The sequence below is a fragment of the Anabas testudineus genome, chromosome 6, assembly GCF_900324465.2.
Source record: "Anabas testudineus chromosome 6, fAnaTes1.2, whole genome shotgun sequence".
Lineage (NCBI taxonomy): Eukaryota > Metazoa > Chordata > Actinopteri > Anabantiformes > Anabantidae > Anabas > Anabas testudineus.
The window spans coordinates 6,983,663-7,003,023 of NC_046615.1; the positions used below are offsets into that span (position 1 = coordinate 6,983,663).

Consider the following 19,361-nt stretch of genomic DNA (forward strand, 5'->3'; position numbering starts at 1 on the left):
ACAACAAACAAAATCATATGTTTGCATAAACACTCAAAGCGTATAGTGGTTTAAAAGGCAACTGAGGATACAAGAAAGCCCGGATACATTGCTGTTTGTTTAAAGGCCACAGACAGTGAGATCCAAATAAACTAATATGCTCAACATGTGTCTGTGTAGTCAACGTTAGCGTGACTGTTTGGGCAGCAGTTGTATATTATCATTAGACTTGTGCAGAGAGAACTTGATCAGCAACTTGATCTTAAAGTTATCATTAAGAAATTAGAAATGATCCGGGGGAAGGCAGTGATGTCTGCACCAGATTTCATGGCGATCTGGCACAAATGTGAGCCTTCTGGTGACTGATAAAGTCAGGGGATCACTCAATCAGGAGAGGCACAACAAGAGAGAAGCACTGGAAGGAGTTCAGGACGACAAGCGGTTGAAGTTGGATGGAGTAGATGTGGATAGGGCAGGAGTCTGATGGGCACTGTAAAGGACCGGCAATCTGATGAAACCTGGCAGCGAAAGGACTGCTGCACTGATCTAACACAAATGACAGTTGGCAGTGGCAGAGAGGAACAGATTGAAAATTTGACAGCTGTGTGCACAAAGGTTAGTGCCAATCCATCCTGCAGAGATGAGATATTTCACAGGTGGTTAAAGCAACAACATTTAACGTATGCTCGTGCTAACATTAGACTTGAAATCAATGCACCCTGCTCTGTTTAGCCTCAGCTATGCTCTCCGACCGTCTGCTACTCTCCGCCACGCTCTCTAGAGCCCTTCAGGGTTTAGTCGCCATCAAGTTAGAATAACACAAAAAAGCTTCCAAATGTAATAATCTAGCAGAAATTGTTGAAATGTTGTGACTGAAAGTAAAAAGCAATAAGTTGGAATCATTTTGTACTAAAAAAAATAATAAAAAAAGGTACGTACTGTAGCTTTAGGTACAGTAGCTTCTGTTAATGCTGCTACTACTGTGCACACCGCCATAAATTTTCAAAGTCAGAAGAATATTTAACATCATATGACAAAACTAAATGCCTACTGAGATGCCTACTGCCTGCTGTCAACAGCATGGAATGCCTTTCATGTGTATCATTTGTCTAGATAGATGAAGTAAACCTGTGTTGTGAGAAGAAGATCGACGGTGCAAGCAGTGTGTGTGCATTCCAGTCCAATAAGAAAAGCTGGGTGACATATCGAGCAGACTTCCCATGCAGACATGTGAAAAACATCACAAGACTAGACTGTGTCGTTTTCAGGGAAGGGCTTTTTTGCTTGTCAGCAGGGTCTGAATTGTGGGGGTGGCTGAAAAAAACACACCAGCCATATGTACACACTGTGTTACCCCGCCATATGGGACTATTTACACATCTTCTTTGTTGTTCCAAGATCAAAGTGCAGGAGATCCATTTGAGTAGAGTTTATGACACGTTTTATCAAATTTGTAGGGGGGGGGGTGGACTTTAAATGCCCAGTAAAACCTGTTCCACAGCATGCAAGACCACCCCATTAAGCCTGTTGTCCCACATGAATGTAAAGGAAACTTAACTTTGCACTGTAGCTGTTGCTACAGAGTGGGAAGGGAATGTGTTTCTGGACGGTGGCGAGTGTTAAAAATCCACGTGACAACAATTAATTGATCTTAAAGCGGAGTCAAAAATTGCTGCACAGAAAGCCAAAGGAAAGCAGAACACCTTAAGTTTATTGTGGAAAAAAATGCAACATTTGGGGGAAAAAAAGAAGATCTATTCTGGCACATTGTTCATCTTTATATTACAAAAAGGAGAAAAAGGCTACAAATCTCGATAATTTATACAAATACAACAGCTTTCAAAAATAAACCTTTAATTTAGTAAACACTCTGTGAACACGTTTCTGCAATAACACACTGCTTGAGATCCCTGAGGACAGACACAGAGTGAAATACCTGTTTGTTTGTTTTTTTTTTTTTTTTCTTTTCTATTTCGTTTGTTTTACATCTTCACTCAAGCAATGACGATTAGCAGTGTTTGTCCACTTTATATACACCGGAGAAATTAGCGCATGGTGTTTGTGAGATGTGGGGCAGGAATAAATGTGAACTGTGATTATTTGACACAACACTATACTTGTGACCCTAACAGTGAAAAACAGAATAGTATTAACTCCAATAAACGTTTGATGTTTTGTCCTCCATTATAGGTCTTATCCTGTATTTACCTATAATGCACCACTCAACTGAATTTGCAGATTTTTCTCAGTAATGACTACAAACCTCTAATTCGACAACTTCTTCCATTTTACATATAAAAACACAGTGCCAGCTGGTTCTTTTGCTACGGAAACACAAATCAATAACTTACGATGTGATAAACTAAGGACACTGAGATAGTTTGGGAGGTTTGTGGCTGTGACAAACAATTACAAACACTGTACATATTCTTACTTCTGGGAAGGTGCCAGTTTGACTTACTGTATGCTGACAACAACAAACAAACAAATAGGTGTTAACAACACAGAATATATACACAATGAGACCTTAAGACTGTTGACAATATGGGAAATACTTCATATAATAAACCAAACTTGCCCAGGATCTGAGCTTCCACTTTAAGTCTGGCTATTTTTTGCTGCATCATTTTCTGTAGCTATATTATAAACAATGTCGGTATATATTAGGATTCGTTTGTACAAAGGTAATGACATTTGCTTTATCTCAACACAATTATAGGCATTGAAACATTTCCCTCAGACGCGCTATCACAGAGCGATGTTCTGCAATGAAAAGGTGTGCACCGGCGTAGCTTTTCGTATTTGGTTAGAAGAACTCCTTCGGCTGTTTCAGCTTCACACACGCTGCTTTGTTAAAGTTTCAGGTGTGTGGAGTGAACGCGTACCCAAAACTACTGTACCAGCCTCTTTGTAGCCTGTGACTTCCATAGGAAGATTGCTTTCCATTTATAGCTTTTCTTTTTACTGTCGTCAACACGTTACCATGGTGACTTTGCTTCTTCACCAGTCAAAATCAAAAAAAAAAAAAAAAGCAGAAGTGGTAAAAATGCCACCTGCATGCTACTGTACACTGCTAAAGAGGAGTCACACCTTTTATTATAAGGCCTTAAAACGAGAAAGGAGCCGCACTCCCTTTGCTTTTGGGATTTCTTGACGTGTTCACCCTTTTCAAGCCGTTGTTGTGCTGTGATGGCTGTAATGGTAATTTAATTCCCTTTTTTCAAGTTTTCACCAAATGTCAGGACATCTGCTACAAAGGGTTCACAGTAATGGCATTCATTCTCATATCGTCATTATGAAGTGCGTGTAATCGCATGAGTGAAACAAAATAACCAATTTAAAATGTAAAAACAAAATAAAACAAAACAAAAAAAGAAATACGCAGGCTAGAGATTCTAGTGATATGAACCTGATTGACTTGAACATTTTGGAGCTATTGAAGGTAACTTATTTTTGTCATTATTTCTCATCTGATTAAACCATAAACTTTATTAAAGTAGGGACAGAAAATACCCTCACTGCACTGCTCTGAAAGTCATTTCTCTGTTATATTTGATCTCAGGCTGCTTGGGGACATTCACCCTTTTGATCTAGAGTTACTTATTAAAAGTAGAGAAAAGAAAAAACTAACTCATCACAAATGTTGAAGGGTGTACCTATGGTCTAACATCAAGTTCAAGTATTCTACATAAAAAAAAGAAAAAGAAAGCACAGGTCCTGTGAGAGCACTAATATTGACAGAAGGTTCTAGAGAGTCCAAATACCATTTACTGTAGCACCGGCCAAACTTTGAGCAATACTTCTGAGGAAAAGCTGCTGGCCTGAGTTGTACGCAAAGCCCAGGAGTCATTAGGAGGACTGTGTGGCACAGTAATGGCCTCTCTGACCAAACATCCTCCCTGTGTCTCTTCCACCCCTCCCGTATGAGTGAATGAGGAGCGTGTGGGCAGTCCTTCACCCAGGTCTGGCCTTCATATGGCAGGTAGGCGGGCAGGGTGAGCTCAGGGGCTTGTGGTCCTCAGTCCCTGTTTTTCCATGATGTTCCACAGCTTGCGCAAGTTGGACTGGGTGATGGTGTCATCCGGTTTCAGCTGAAGTGCTCGAAGGTAATTGGCTTCAGCTTCTTGCAGTTTCCCGTTGAGGTGGAGGATCGCCCCCAGGTTCATCAAAGCTGCAGGATACTGAAACCAAAAAAACAAAAAACCCAAACAAAAACAGAGCTTAGTGTTTAGCACAAGATTAGTTTAATAATAAAACACTTAAGGCTAACTTACTTTAAAGATACCTGTTCATTAACAGTGTCACAGTAGTCAAACCTTTTACACAGACGTACAGAGCAACAGGTGTAAACATGGTGATTCAGGTTCCAGAGAGAGTGAGCTGACAAACACAGTAACAGCTAATGGCCGGTTCATATTAAAAAGAAACTTTAATGAAGAATTTAAAAGAGATGCAATGAATAGAGCAAATGCAATATATTTAGTCACACTTTCTATACATAATTATATCTTATTATAACTCCCTGCTTCTTATACAGTCTCATCATTTGAGGAACTACAGAAGACCCTAACACACTACTGGTTCCTGTTTGTCAGATCACCAAGACTGTAGTGTAGTGCCGGAGCTTGGCAACCAGGCTTGTTTTGCGTGTCCTTGTCTCTTGTATGTGGCCAAACATGTCCGAGGGTGTAACCACCACTTTGAAGTGGGCTTAGAGGGATATACTGTATATTTCTGCTGGTGCCAAGGGGCAAAATCATCATCAATGCGACGGGAGGGTGAGTCATGAGAACATAAGTATAGGAAAAGTGTCCGGGATGCAATCATGGTAAGACCATGAAGAATCCAGACTGAGGGAGGGGCCGCATCTGATCCCCATTTTAGTTTGAAGTGTGGAAAAGATGTTTAATTCTGTCTAGAAGCTACTACTTCTAACAGAAACAAGGAATCACAATTACAAATAAAAGTCTTAGAAAAAGTTAAAATGGCCTCTCATGTCATTTTACTGCCGTGTTTGTGACTTTTTCCTATAATTATCACCCCAAACAGTTTATCAGTGTCACACACAATAGAACATACTTCTGACATCTTGACATCTACTGATGTGCTGGACCACAAACTTTAATTTGTTTCTCATGGCCTATTAACTAATCCTCAAAGCAGCACTCCTCACATGAGACAAAGTGTTTTTTTCCCCCCATAAATGTCATGTGAGAACGTGAACCATTCAAAAAAATAGCAGTGATACAGAAAAACAGCAAGGTCTTTATGGTAATGTATGAGCATATATAAAGCTTATAAAAGCAACATGTAACTTAAAAATATAAAAGGATTTGATTTACATTACTTAATGGACTAGACTATACAAAAATAAAATAAATAATCACGACTGACTCTATCATTGAAAGCAACTGCACACGACTGAACCTGAACACTTGCCATTCATGTCTAACAACAGCTCTCAAGTTCACTGAACATAACACCTCCGAGACATCACCGAACAGAAGCACTTTCAGGCTGCGTGGCCATTTATCATGCTTTATCCACACTGCAGGTTGCATGAGCTGTCCTCTTTCACTACACTGTCCCACCCTCATCTCAGCCCCTCAGAACATTTCTGTGTTTTCCTAACGTCAAGGTTAGATGAGTGATTCGCAGCAGATGACAACTTCAATGGGAACAGCATGGCTAATAGTACTGCTTTTCTCATAGGGAGAAATAAATTCACAAATAAATCAAAGAGAATCTGCTAATCCTATTGTCCCTTAGAGAGGAACCACTTCTTCTTTCAAAGCATTTCAAACAAGAAACCTTGGCCAAAGTAAAGGTTGGAATGATCAACACTTCTACCGTTGCGCCATGATTTCCAAATGTGCTGCGTTAAATTAGTAGATACTCACTGGAAACTGTGCAATTACATTAATCCCCTAGAAAAAAACATCCCTCAGTCTTTCAATTATTATCCACAGGAGCAGCCAAAGTTCTTGACTTTAATGGTCAGGGTAATTTCGAAGCTGGTTGTGCTATAAATTGCCTTCTGTTTGACCCCACCATTTGGGGGTCAAACCACAAAATAACAGAGAAGGATCAATTTGCAACTTAGGAATCTCTACTAGTCAGAGAAATGCTAGACAAAAAAAAAAAAAAAAGTTAAACATATGGACATAATTGGAAGTGACAGTAAAAGGGGGCCACACTTTAACATTATATCTGCAATGTGGAAGTGACAAGTGTGCGTAGGTGTACTGTATATTGAAAAATTGGACTTAACGCCATTTTGTAGAGTTGCTGAGGAATCGATGTTAAGTGTTGTGGAATTATCCCTTAGCCTTAGTGTGTTTCTATGAGGTCAGCAGGGTTATGATGTAAGTTGGCTCAGACTAACTGGAGTCCTGGGAGTCAAAGTGAGAGAATGATAATGGTCAAATAATACCCCGCTTTGGCTCCTCGAGGCTCGATGTTCTTGCATCTGTTGATTTCGTTTCTGGTGAATGTTTTGGTGGCATTTAAAGCATGCTGCTCGTATCATTCTTATCAGGTTGCTTAAAAAAATGGAAACAGGGAATTCAGCCTTTCATAGGTTATTAGCCAAAGTCAAAATGAAGTCTGATCAGAGTAGAAAGTAAGTTTTAGATATTTGACAGCTGTGTGAAGACATTTCTTATACAGGTTTTGAAGAGTGTGCCCAATTGTTTGCAAATCAAGGTGTAAAGTGCATGCAAGGCTGACCTAAACAGATAAAACTGACTTTTAATGTGTACTGCTCCAAAATAGATAGTGATGTGTGATTTAAGAGGCAAAGGATCCTGGGTAGAAAATCAACTGACTCCTGGCTTTCCTCTAAATGCAGCTGCAACAGAGGTTCAAAAGATCGTTCTCTTCGCCCATGCAGAACTTATCAATTCCAGAGTTTCCTACCTTGAGTCTCCCCCGTAGGCTCCCACCTTTCCTCACCCAAGCTTTCGGCCCATGCTTCATATTGTTAAGACTTTGGTGATTTATACCTTTACCCCTGCATTCTTCCTTTCCCTTGCAACACTTGCAACACTCTGCAAAATGTTCCCTTGTCAAAAGCTTTCATTTTTTCCTCATTTCCTGCTGCTCTGTAACCTCTCTGCCTCCTTACCCTTCCCAAAACTGGCATGTAGCAGCAGAGGCACGGCCAGATGTGGAGCATATTAGCGTGGACCATAAAGCAACATATGCTATAACGAATGGGAGAGCAGACTGTGGAGCTAGGCTGGAGAGTGACCTGACCATAATGACTTCAGTAAGAAGAGGTGCTACATGTACGTAGAATAGAGTGTAGAGAGGAACCAAAGCAAAACAAGTATCCAACAGGATTTAGTTAGTCTAGATAGAGAGTTATATTGCTAAAGGACTAAATCCCTCAAGTTTTCAAATGTCCTCTCTCGCCCAGAGCAACCAGATATTTGCACTTAATATAAAACACCAGTGTCTTTGGAGAGTGAAGAGTTAAGCTGCAGTAAAGCAAGGCATAAAATGACAAATGAAGATAGACAGGGTACATGGCTTAAGTCAAATCACATTGCAAGGAACAAAGGATAAAGGGTAAAGAAGATGGATGAAGATGCTAAATTATAATTTTGCCTCAGCTGCAAGTAATAGAAATGGCAAAAGGAATTCAAGCAAAGCTGACCGAGGGGAGGCAAAAGAGTGTCTCTGTGTTTACACGAGGACATCAAATGCGTGTTTGTACAATTACAGATGCCAAGAAGCAGTCATGTGAAAATTACACTGATCTGGCCCTGAAATTGAGCTGTAGGGAAAACAAACATCCTCAGCATGTGTTTTGTAGACGCACACATAGCCTTCACAGGATGGCATGGCAGTGGTCTTCTCTGTGGTGGAAACTGTCTTTTCACAGTGGCTTTTTAACTTTGAATCGTCTGCATATTGGATGTAATGGGGTGCAGGATGGTGTACTAATTGCACTGACATTTGGTAATGTCACATCCACTCAAAATGTTGCAAACAATTAAATCCTAATGGATATGATATTTTGTCATGAATCGGAAAAACATGTTTTTGCCTTCATGGATTTTTTTTTCTTTTATGCATTACTGTAATGGGCCACTGGGTAAATAAGAAGCACCATATTCACCTCTTCTATTCAAGAGATTATAGAGACCTTCATGGTCATTTATGCATAAACAGACAGTCCAGGGATGTATGAGTTATAAGTTAGAAAAAAAACAACAAGAAAGTATTTAGACATATAAAGAATATTAGGGTAAATTTAAACATATAAATAAAATAATAAAAACACACTACACAGTCAGCATATAACATTTTAAGGCGCAGCATTTAGATCAATTTAATGCACTTAGCTTTTTGTTATTTCCTTCTGAAAACTGAAGTTTATTTTGAAAATATCCGCAACAAAGGGAAAAACTGACGTTAGTAAAACACTAACTGGAGAAATAAGCTCACAGAGGAAAAGGAGGGAAAGTTTTTGTTTGTGCTATGACCTGTCTAGAATGTATAGTACAGTACCTCTTGCTTTTAATTAGAAAACCATCTAATACCTTTTGTGGCTAGAGACAACATACAGACATCTATCATTTCTGATGCAAATGAGCTATGATCACATATAAGAATGCCAGAGAAACATTCCCACACTTGACTTAAAGTCAGTGAAATTTAAAAAAGCAGATTTTTATCCCTGTCATCTGGGTTTCATTAAATGCATGGGCAACATGCTACATTTGATACTGCGAACAACAAAAGGGACAGGAGCTCAATTTCATGGTTTCTGTGGAAATTTAAAATGTTATCCTTCGGTTTACTTTGTCTTCTTGTTTGTCATTGTTTGTATATATTATACCAGGGTTTGTGTGCTTGCAAAACCAAATTGTATTGTCTGTATAACATTGTGCAGACATATTTTGATGATTAATCCTGGTGTGTTTTCTTCTAGTCAAGACACAGGAACAAACACGCTAACGGGGGTGACATCATGCCAAACATATTTCACTCCCTCTGCGGCCGTCACTTAAACAACACGACCCCTTCTCTCAGAGCTCTCAAAGACTGGACCCCATTCATTTTCAAGATGTCAAAGTCCCCGGATTGAGTGTGATTATCATTATTCTTTTCAATGCACTCACCCGGGCTTCTCCTTTAAAGTTGCTGATGGATGGCACACAAACAAACCTAAGCCTAGTCTAAACCTAGACCTCATTTTCCAAAACCCACTCACAATGGAGGTTGTTGTCAGAAGGCAGATAGGGCAGTAATAATACCACCACCCAGACTGTGATTGCAGTGTCCATCAGGGTTAATAGTAGGAGAGATGATTAGCTTGTCATGGTTGTACTCACATTGGGTCTGAGGGTCGCTGCTTGTCCATAATACTTCTCGGCTGCCTCATTTAGGCTGGCTTGTCTGCAAAGAGAAGACAGAGAAAGAGGCAGTCATTATTCATCTTTGTTGCTCCTAGCTCCAGACGAGGCCTTGAACCCTGTGTGTATACTGGCGTTCAGGGGTCACTGAGAAAATAACAGGAGGGAACAACGTGAGGGATAAGAAAAGCCAATGCAATCTTTCACTCGATTACACTGATCTGAGCAGTGCACAGCAAGAGCTTTCTTTTCTAATTGAACCTTGAGGTTTATTAGCAGAAGAAAACAAAATAACAAACAAGTCTGACAAGAAATGCTCATTGTACAAATCTGCATAACCGGTGGAAAAAACTGTGGTTTGACATATTGGAGGAATACTGTGACACTGAAGATGTGAACACAGTAGGGAGGCTCAAAACACTCATTAGTACTATTATAACAAAGAGGACAGCAGAGTGGATGGCACAGAGGCAGCACTGCAACAAAAAAGGAGTTTTGGGCAGATGGCTTGTCGGCATGAGTCCCTGGAACCAGAAACACGTCGTTCCTGAGGACTTGAGGGTTTGCAATCAGGACTGGAATGTCCTACATTATACTTCATACCTAATTCACTACTGTTACACAAAATGCTGCGACTCCTCGGTCACATGACACTTCTGTTATTAACGCTCTCAAAATCCACCTTTCCATTCCACATGCGTTCATGCTTCTCGCTAATGGTAACAATTGCCTTATTGGAAACAATTTAGCTCTGATAAAGTCAAGGACAGAGTCAAAGACAGCTGGCCGTGGAGCCCCTTAAGTCGTAATGATCAAAGGAAGTGAGGCCGTTCAAACCACAGTTTCAGTTTGGCTGTTGCAGTCCATTAAGGGGCCATCATCCATATGGTTCCAGATAAAAGGCAACTTTATTTAAAGATTACCAGTACACATGTAGTATTCATGTTTCCATTGAAAGACATTATTCTTATGTGGTCTAAACGTTTGATCCCTCACTGATCAGTGAGCAGAAAATCAATGGTTCTCAAGTGGTGACCTTTCAAAGGTGATCCAGTCAGCGGTGCAAGTTGCTGTATTTGTCCTGGGATAATAAATGTGGGTTTCACCCCCAACCACAACCATATGTTTGTTTGCCAGCATAATATTTAGAAAGCTCAAACTTCTGAGGAAATAAAAATGCATACATCTAATTCCATAATATAATTATCACATTTATAAAGACATTATCAGAGAGGGAGGACTGGATAGTTGCCACGCCATGACCGAGGGAGAAGAAGGACCTCCTCAAGCTGCCTGACTGTGGGTTGTGCCAGCGTAAAAGACATTGGAGGACAAATATGTAAACCACTGCCTGGGTTTTAAAACCATAGGAAGAGTCCATGTGAGAGCCCGGGAGAAAGAAAGAGAGTTATGGGAAAATGGCGTTGGAATGAATGGGTAATGCGATCTCTGGGGGGAGAAGAGATATATTTCAAATCAGCAACTCAACCACTGATCTTCTTACCCGGAAATCTTGTTGTCTAAAGATGCTTTATTAGCCCGAGACGTGAACAAATCACAGCGCTGACAGTAATTTGCAGAGCCTACATGTGACATTGCTGAATAATAATGACTGAATGAACAAATGGCCCTTTCAACAGCAGTCAGATATTTGTGCTTAAACAGCAGTGTCTTAATCTGTCTTAAGGACAGAACTGCATTTTTTTCTGGACTACGATCCTTTCTGCAAGAAAGACACACTGAACACAGAAATATGCCCTGAACATAGTACAGTGCAGTGCACCTTATGTAACTTGCTACCAGTTTTTCTGTTTGTTACCACTGTACGGTTATCAATCCAAGCCAATTTATACACTTCTTAGAAACCAAATATGCACAAATTGGCATACCTAACAAGATGACATGCTTGTAATATACAAAATAATCATTCAGATATGGTGTGTTATATTATTATGTAAGACATGTGGTTTGGATGGGAACTGATGGGGTAGACTTTGACTCCGTATCCAGCTCGTGTGTGTGTTTTTAGTATTTTGATTTCTCTTGGTCTGCCTGTTCTTGTCTGTGACCATCTACAGATTTCATGTTACTATGTGATGTGACAGTGTAATTTTTCACCATGACTGAGATCTAACATGTTGAATGGGAAGTACAGTATCAGCAAATCCCCACTGGCCCAACATTCACATTATAAACTAGGGTTAGCTTGACAAAAAACATAAAACATGTTCAAAGGAGACAGTGGGAAATTATTAGTTGGGAAGCTAAATGTTCAGAAACCAAAGACCCAAGAGAGCAGTAAAATACATTTGCATGTCTTAGAGCCTCTGTCCCTCCTTTTAATCTCCTTCCTTCCCCTGTGTAGATTAACTTATGTCCCCACCAACCGAGGGTCTTTCCATATGTATGTCCAACACAAACACATAAAGAACATGAGCTGTGGAGGAGTGGGACCCCATGCCAAGCATGTGGGGAAAAGTTCAGCCCCAGCTCTGTTTAGCTGCCAGGGGTCTGGACCCTGGAAGAGATTCTCAGTGGTGAAAGCTGTTGTTGGTGAAGGCCCTGCGTCATTGGTGGTGGAGGTTGAGCTGTGCATGAACCAGCTGTGGTAAAAGTCGTAATGTATAGAGCAGTGCGGCACCTTGCATTAATATTCTTCACAAGATCAATTTTAATGAAGCAGGTTGCACGAAAGGAATGAACTGAATTTTATTGATTATTTATCCAATATTAAGATTGTAGGATCCACATATGCCAAAGTAATACACAGTAATAATCTTAATACTACTTTAAAATAAATAAATACAATACTATATTGCAAAAGTGTTATGAAAAGCATTTGAATGAATGTGAATGAATGTATTTAAAAAGACACGATTAATGAATCTAGGCATTTCAGCTGTATCAAAGATGGAACTGGCTGTCGCAACTCATGCAGTCGGTCACGCAGTGAGCTGTAATTATAATGCACCGACCCTGAACTTCCCATTATGAGTTTAAAATAGTAAATCTCTACACTTGGTAGGTTTATACAGTCAGTGAAGCAGCATACTGTAAGTTGGCACATGGCTGTATTTGCACATTTCCACTCATGGCTTGTGTTCAGAAACACAACAGATTGTGGGATGCTGAAGCTTTGCCGCTCAAGCTCATCAGCTGAACCTTGCGCTGGTTTGGAAGCACACTTTCAAGTTGGAGCCAGTGATAGAGGAGGAAGAGTGACACGGAGCGGGAGAGAGAAATAGAGATGGATAGAGAGAGAGAGAGAGAGAGAGAGCATATGAAGATATATAGCTGCACAGCACGCTAGGACAAACCAGCAGCTCTTGGGCTGGCACTGCAGCGAGAGAAGAGGATTACAAAGTACAGCCAAGTAAATCACACTAGCTGAGGAGAAGTGTAAGCCCCTGGATAAACCGTGCAGACAGTAGACCTCTCTCTTATATACGACCTCCTTTCTATTCAGCCTTGGAGAACTGTGGCCCACCCTTCTCTTCTACACAGAATAAAATACATGCAGTATCTCTTTGCATGTGTTTGGGTTATGGAAAGCAACAGATATTAAAGGATCACTCCAATCACCCACCTGAGCATATGGGCTGCACTGAAGACCACATCAAACTCCCTGCTGTCGAGACCTGCAGCTTTCTCCGCCATCTCTGCTGCTTCCAGCGGTCGCGACTCTTCCAACAAAAACTGACCTGGCAGGGTAGGAGAGAACAGCACTACTGTTAAAACACTGACGGATCCCCACAGAGGCACTGAGGGATGCACGGTCTAGAAGTGTTGCCTTTGGCTCAGGTGGAGGGACAGCTTGGTCTAGCCCTGAAATAATCCGTTGAAATTCTAGATATGAGTGCAACATACCATCACTGTTTGGCCATCTCTCAGACTCATTTGTTCACATTAGCCAACCTTGATAGATTTATTTTTTTAAGATGAAAATGTTTTTCGCAGGAGGTTTGTGTCTTACTATGGGGTACGGCCGAGTTTGCCATGAACCTCTGTGGACATGCCTAATGAGATGTGATTATGGAAGCCTCCCAAGGCCATGAACCAAGGGTGGACCCTTGGTAAGGGCGAGATTTAGAGAGGAATTAATACCATGTTGACTTTGGTTAGACCTACTACTGTACCAGAATGCTAAACCACCAAGAGAACCTAAGCATATTTTCCTTAATAACTGTGGATGAAACTGAAGCTTTAGTGCAGACCTCAGGTGAGAGGCAGACTAAAAGACTTCAGACCGTGACTGAGTGTAAAATAGCACCTCTGCAGTTAGGGAGAGTTTATGCTATCAAAGCAAATCTTTGAGCAATAAAGGAAAGACAGGACCTGCATCAATAAATGTCAAAGCCCCGGTGTGCCCTGATATATTAAAAAAATATATTTCACAATGGTGGTCTGTGTATAGGGAATGTGAAACTGTAAGTACTGTTCACCATGTGACAGAGTGACTTTTCAATTGGAAGGTCTGGCTTTGAAAACAGAACTTACCCCAGGGTTTCTGCAGGATCCACCAAATTAAATTTACGAAATTGGATTGAAACTATTTAATACCACGTAGAATGAAATGCAATACCTGCCTCGCAATCATATTGGCTAGAGTACAAAAGCACGCTGGAAAATCACTAGACACAAATAGAGATGGTATCTTAACGTTAATATTATATTTTAACTTATCGCAGTACTTTCCAGCCACCCCTAATTATATCAATGATATATATGATGAATGACACACTACCTCACTACTGTAGCTAGCTGTCGTGATACTTTTAGTAACTCGTGAAAGTGCATTACTTCACATTTCAAATAATAAATATCCAGCATCACACCAGTTTTGTTGTTGCGGAATCTGCTATTTCAAATGATCTATATTCTGTAAGATTAATGGCACTGGGCCCTTGTGTGGATCAATACCATTCATCTTATCATTAACTGATTTCTCAACCTTTAAAACATGACATCCTAGAGATACAGTACAGAAAATCCATGATTGACCTGGTGAATTGATCACTTGATAGGTGGTGAATGACTGTGAGCAGACACATCAGTTCATATTAAATTGCTATTTCACAAATGGTTTTAAAAGCTTTTAAAGCACCGAGGTAATTAACTTGTCAGATTATTTAAACTCAAGCTTGTTATGACAGTAATTAAATCGAAGAATGTTCTGTGAATCACTTAGACGAGAGGGAGAGAGACACCGAAATTATCACGTTCCACATTTTCATCAAATCAAAAGGTAACAATCTGAGGAAATCATTTCGTCTTTTAGCGAGTCCCCGCTGATCACGTACAGCTTGAAAATATGACTGATTAAAGGAAGAGGTGCCGCAGAGGTCGGCCAGCCCCGCTGTCTCAACCGCCGGTCAACATGTGGGAGAGTTCCTGCCTTTGTACACACAATGTGCAGCCTGTACGTGTGTGTTAAACTGCCAAATGAAATATCTGCAGGGACACGCCAAACTGAAAGACGAAAAAGAGAAGATAAACAAATGGATGCTCACCGTAATGCATGTAACAGTTGCCTTTTGTGGGATCCAGTTGGATGGCCTTGAGGAAGTACCTCTCTGCTTCTGTTTTCTGCCCCTGGGAGCAACAATTGAACACAGTGTCATTATTGTTTCAATAAAAAAAAACAAAACAAATTTAACAGAAAAAACTAAAACCTGCGAATACCTCTGGTTCCCTCTCCAAACCTCACATCCGCTTTAACAATAAATCTTAATACACCGACATGAAACAGACAAACCACTACACTGTTATCCTTTCAGGCTCATGTGTCGTCCTGTCGAAGTACGCGTTGTCATACTTGGCGCAGTGCACCACACAGGGCAAAGGCTCATTTATTATACACTTTTATCTGTTGCTAATAACACTTCCAGAGCATAACCACAGATCGCCGGTGTGTGTGGGCCGACCACTATGAAACAAGACGCAGAGAGGTGGATGGAAATGAGGCGGGAAGGTGGAAAAGAGTGGAGAGGAAAGAGAAACAAATGCTCATGTGCCTAAAAGGGGTCTTTAAGTTTGCACGAGCACATACAGGTGCATAGTGTACACCCCCACATAGCATTTAGACAGATGAAGAATCCATACTGGGAGGATGAGCATAGCCTGATGAGGAAAACCACTAAAGCAACACTGCAGCCTTGTGGAGCTCAAGAGGTCCCTCAGTTCCTTGTGACTGTGACATGTAACCAATCAGAGCTTAAACAGAACAAAGCAGCTGGACAAAAGAAGTACCAGCTGGGACTTTGACACCGCCCTCCTCTCAGTTAAGCACCAGATGCCATCTGAGCAACAATTAACAATGTGCACTCATCTATACAAGTTAATTTTTTAGTATTAACAATGCAACTATTAGTGTGCGTAGCGTGTTTCACTCTATTCATGCCTTTGCATGAATAATGCATAACTGAAGGTTATATTAAGTCTATAAATGGTGGAGATGAAATGTTAAACAGTGGTGTAGTTGTTAGCGCTGTCGCCTCACAACAAGAAGCACGGGGGTTTGAATCCATGGGTTGGTGGGCGTGTGGTGTTTGCATGTTCTCCGTGTGTCTGTGTGGGTTCTGTCAGGGTACTCCGACTTCCTCCCACTGTCCAAACACACATATGTTGGGTTAATTGGGTTAACTGGTGCCTTTAAATTGCCCATAGGTGTGAATGGTTGTATTTCTTTTATTTGGTGCACTCTGCTTCGCGCCCAGTAACAGCTGGGATAGGCTCCAGCGGGGTTAGGATAATGGATGGATGAATGGATGACAGAGGAACAACTAAAGACTGTCTATGTCTGTGAAAATAATATATCTGAGCTCAGTGTGAAATACAGCAAATTACTTTGGCTAAGTCAATCTAAAGAATGGGCACAAAGCCAATCAGTACAGTGCAGCATTGATGAGTGTATACTTAGCCAAGCATATACATTATCAGCGAGCTTTAGACCTAATAAATATATAATTTTCTAATGTAAACGTTAGAGTGTGGTTTTCATTGATGCTGCGGAAAATCAAGCTTGTGTGTAAGTATATGTTTAATAGAGCCGAGGGCCTCCAAGTAGCGATCACAACACGAGTTTGAAAAGCATCATCTTTGTGTATTTATATACTGTTATTCACAGATGGAGGAGTGTATACGTCTGAGGGCCAGCTGGTTTTATACTAACAGAGGCCCACGTCTGTTTGTTAAACATGAGAATTAGGCTTTCACACATTGACATGTGTTGCATTTGTGAACGGACAGATTTGGATTATGACACATATACAATAAGTATATAAATTGAAATCATGTCAAGCGTTATGGGCAGAAGTTAGAACCTCAAAAGAGCAGTAGTTCATTTCTCATTACTTGTCTTAAAAGCAATGTTTTTATAGTTCTCATTAGTCCCAAGTGAGGCAATTTGTTACACTACTTCTTATATTACTTCACTGTTGAACACACTTTAACTGGCAACTGCACTCTCTTTCATCTTCACAACTTTGGATTAAAACTCATTTGGCTCACCTGTATGAATACCCAAGGACCCGGACAAGCACTAAGGTTGAATCTTGTTATTGGAACGATTATGTTTTTACTTCACTTAACTTTTTGTTCAGGGAAAGCTTTAGCCAAAGTTGTGCTATCCAAATTTTGCTGTGCATTTGAACTTTTCTAGGGAGGAAGTAATTTATTGCAAAGAAGATGCATTGCCCAGAAGGAAGACTGGAAAAAAAAAAAAAAAACTAAAGCCAATGTGTTGCAGATGCCTAGCAAGCAAAACAAAGACAGTAATGAAAAGATGAAATGATGCATAACTCTAAATTCATGACACGGGTTGGTCTTATGCTAACAGGTATAATATTTCACTACAACACCCCCTCTTTGTGGAGCCTAAAATACCATTAGGCCACAAACTTATGGAGAAACTGTAAAGCACAAAATGATATAGGAAGTCAAGAACCAATGCCGACACCTCCCTCTATTCTAGTCAGCACATTGTGCAGAAAAAATATCATCCCCTTGGTCACACACATGCTGAGCTTATTGGTGCGTGCCTCGCGCCTCGAATCTCCTGACATCAGATGAACTGCAGATGTAGCTCTGGCGTTGTGGGTGCCGAGGTGATTATGAATGAAGCCTGCATCCTATTAGCGGAGGAAATGACAAGTGAATGACTGAATACAACGTTGCGGGCGCTGCATCGGCTGTGTCCATCTCTGACCTGTAGTGTGTGCACAGAGCCTGAAATGCATCTTGCTCCCCTGTCAAGGGAGGTGTGAAGAGGTCAGCTCCACTAGGAGGGTGGGGGAGGCTGACCTGTGTGATTATCTCTCTGTTCCTATCATATGCTGTCGTCCCCCCCTTATCCACAAATCAGACTGTTTCCTCTGTGTGCCTCAGCTACCAGCTCATCATCACTGCTCTCCTCTCAGCCGTCCTTTCTGATACCGCGACCTCGCCACCCGTCCCTCGAGAATCAGAACCTTGGAAATCCCTCACGGCGTCTAAAGAGTCCTCATCACTCACAGCTGAGCCAGAGGGAATGTGGGGGCTGGTCAACTCCCTGCACTGGTTTTGATCACATTTAAATGCTGTTGTCATCAGGCAAAGGCAGTAGGCACAGCAAAAAAGAGCAAACCCGTGCTGGAGCTGTGCAAACTTTCCAACACATACCAATTAAAAAATCATACCAATTTTCCCTTATGGATAAAGATGTTCTAGACTTGTCCAAACAACTCAGCGCTCTTTCTCTGACAGCATTATTTGCACTCTCTGAGGATCACAGGGCCTTGAAATCTGTCTACCATTCATCATGCTCTGAGATCCACTGTACAGAAATTCATCCCTGCAGTTTTGAACTCCACTTTCCTCCAAGATCAATAACACTTTCTTAAATAAAATGAATTTTTCTTCACGGCTGACTGAATCATTCCCCGAGTCAGCTTCGCCAAGTCTTAACACTCTCCTCTAAGGAGTTGTGCTTCTCTCCTAGACTGTCCTCGCTGAAAGTGTCCAGTGGCTTTTGTGTAAAGAGGAATTTATTAGTCAGCGTAACAAGCGACTTTTATCTAGCGTGTCAGTGGAACTTTTCTTAAGGCTGACCATCAGTCTGACCACAGACAGGAAAATCAATCTGCTATGGTGCTCGAACTCAATCTAATTTAGACACACAATGATCCAGTCCGCTGAGGATTCACTAAGTAATGGCATTACTGAGCCACAATATATGACATGAATTAGAGAGAAACACGAGTAGTGTATTTTGGGAAAAGATTAAGGATTACCCTGATGAGTTGTAACAATACTTAGATTTTTGTATGGACAGAACCAAACCATTTCCAGTCCCTGTGCTAAGCTAACTTACGCAAAAAGTCAAACTAATCTGTACAGGCTAATTCACATGCATAAAAACTGACTAAAATTGCTTCGAAACAAGACAAAAATGTACTTAAGTGCAGTACTTAAGAAAATGTACTTAGTTACTTTCACCCACTGCAAGTAAAATAGTTGTGATGCTCATGAATGCATTTTTTTCAACCACTACATATGAAAAGAACTTCACATAATCTGTTTCCATAAAGGGAAATGAAAGGGGATAGAGCCAGGAAGAGTCTAGTCTGCCTGCGGAAATCTAGATAGCACTGCTCCAGGCTTTTGAACACATTTACATCCTTTCATTAGGGCTCAGACTGTGTGAAAGAGAGGGGAGTCAGCTGCAGAGAAGCCCTCCACCCTTCTTTTGACCTTCTGTGCAACTCTTCCTCTAATTTGTTTATTTCTGTTCTGACAGCTCTAACTACTCCTCTCGGTCAGCCTATCTGTTCCAAACAAGCCTATCTGTGTGTGATCTGTAAAGAATGACTGGATGACCCGGCCACATGACCACCTCCTTGTAAACTTGGGGACTGTGGAAACTGCTTCTGCTCTGAGACCCTTTCCACGTAAATGGGCTTTTCTCTGGTTATTGAAACACAGGTCAGCTGCGCGACCCTGAAAGAATATTATCTGTGCAGAGCCAGGAGACTCAGGGCA

The 19,361-nt window shown here is 40.9% G+C and overlaps 1 protein-coding gene across 1 annotated transcript in view; it reads right to left on the reverse strand.

Moving 5' to 3' along the window:
• Positions 1-1,697: 1,697 nt before the first annotated feature.
• The window catches only part of tmtc2b (transmembrane O-mannosyltransferase targeting cadherins 2b), an 80,631-nt gene continuing 62,967 nt past the window's right edge, over positions 1,698-19,361 (reverse strand). The window contains exons 9-12 of the mRNA XM_026366564.1: positions 14,855-14,936; positions 12,931-13,045; positions 9,324-9,387; positions 1,698-4,160 (exon numbers count right to left, since the gene is read on the reverse strand). Of these exons, the coding sequence (XP_026222349.1) occupies positions 3,981-4,160; positions 9,324-9,387; positions 12,931-13,045; positions 14,855-14,936 (441 nt within the window). The 3' untranslated portion in view covers positions 1,698-3,980. The remainder of the gene's footprint in view (positions 4,161-9,323; positions 9,388-12,930; positions 13,046-14,854; positions 14,937-19,361) is intronic.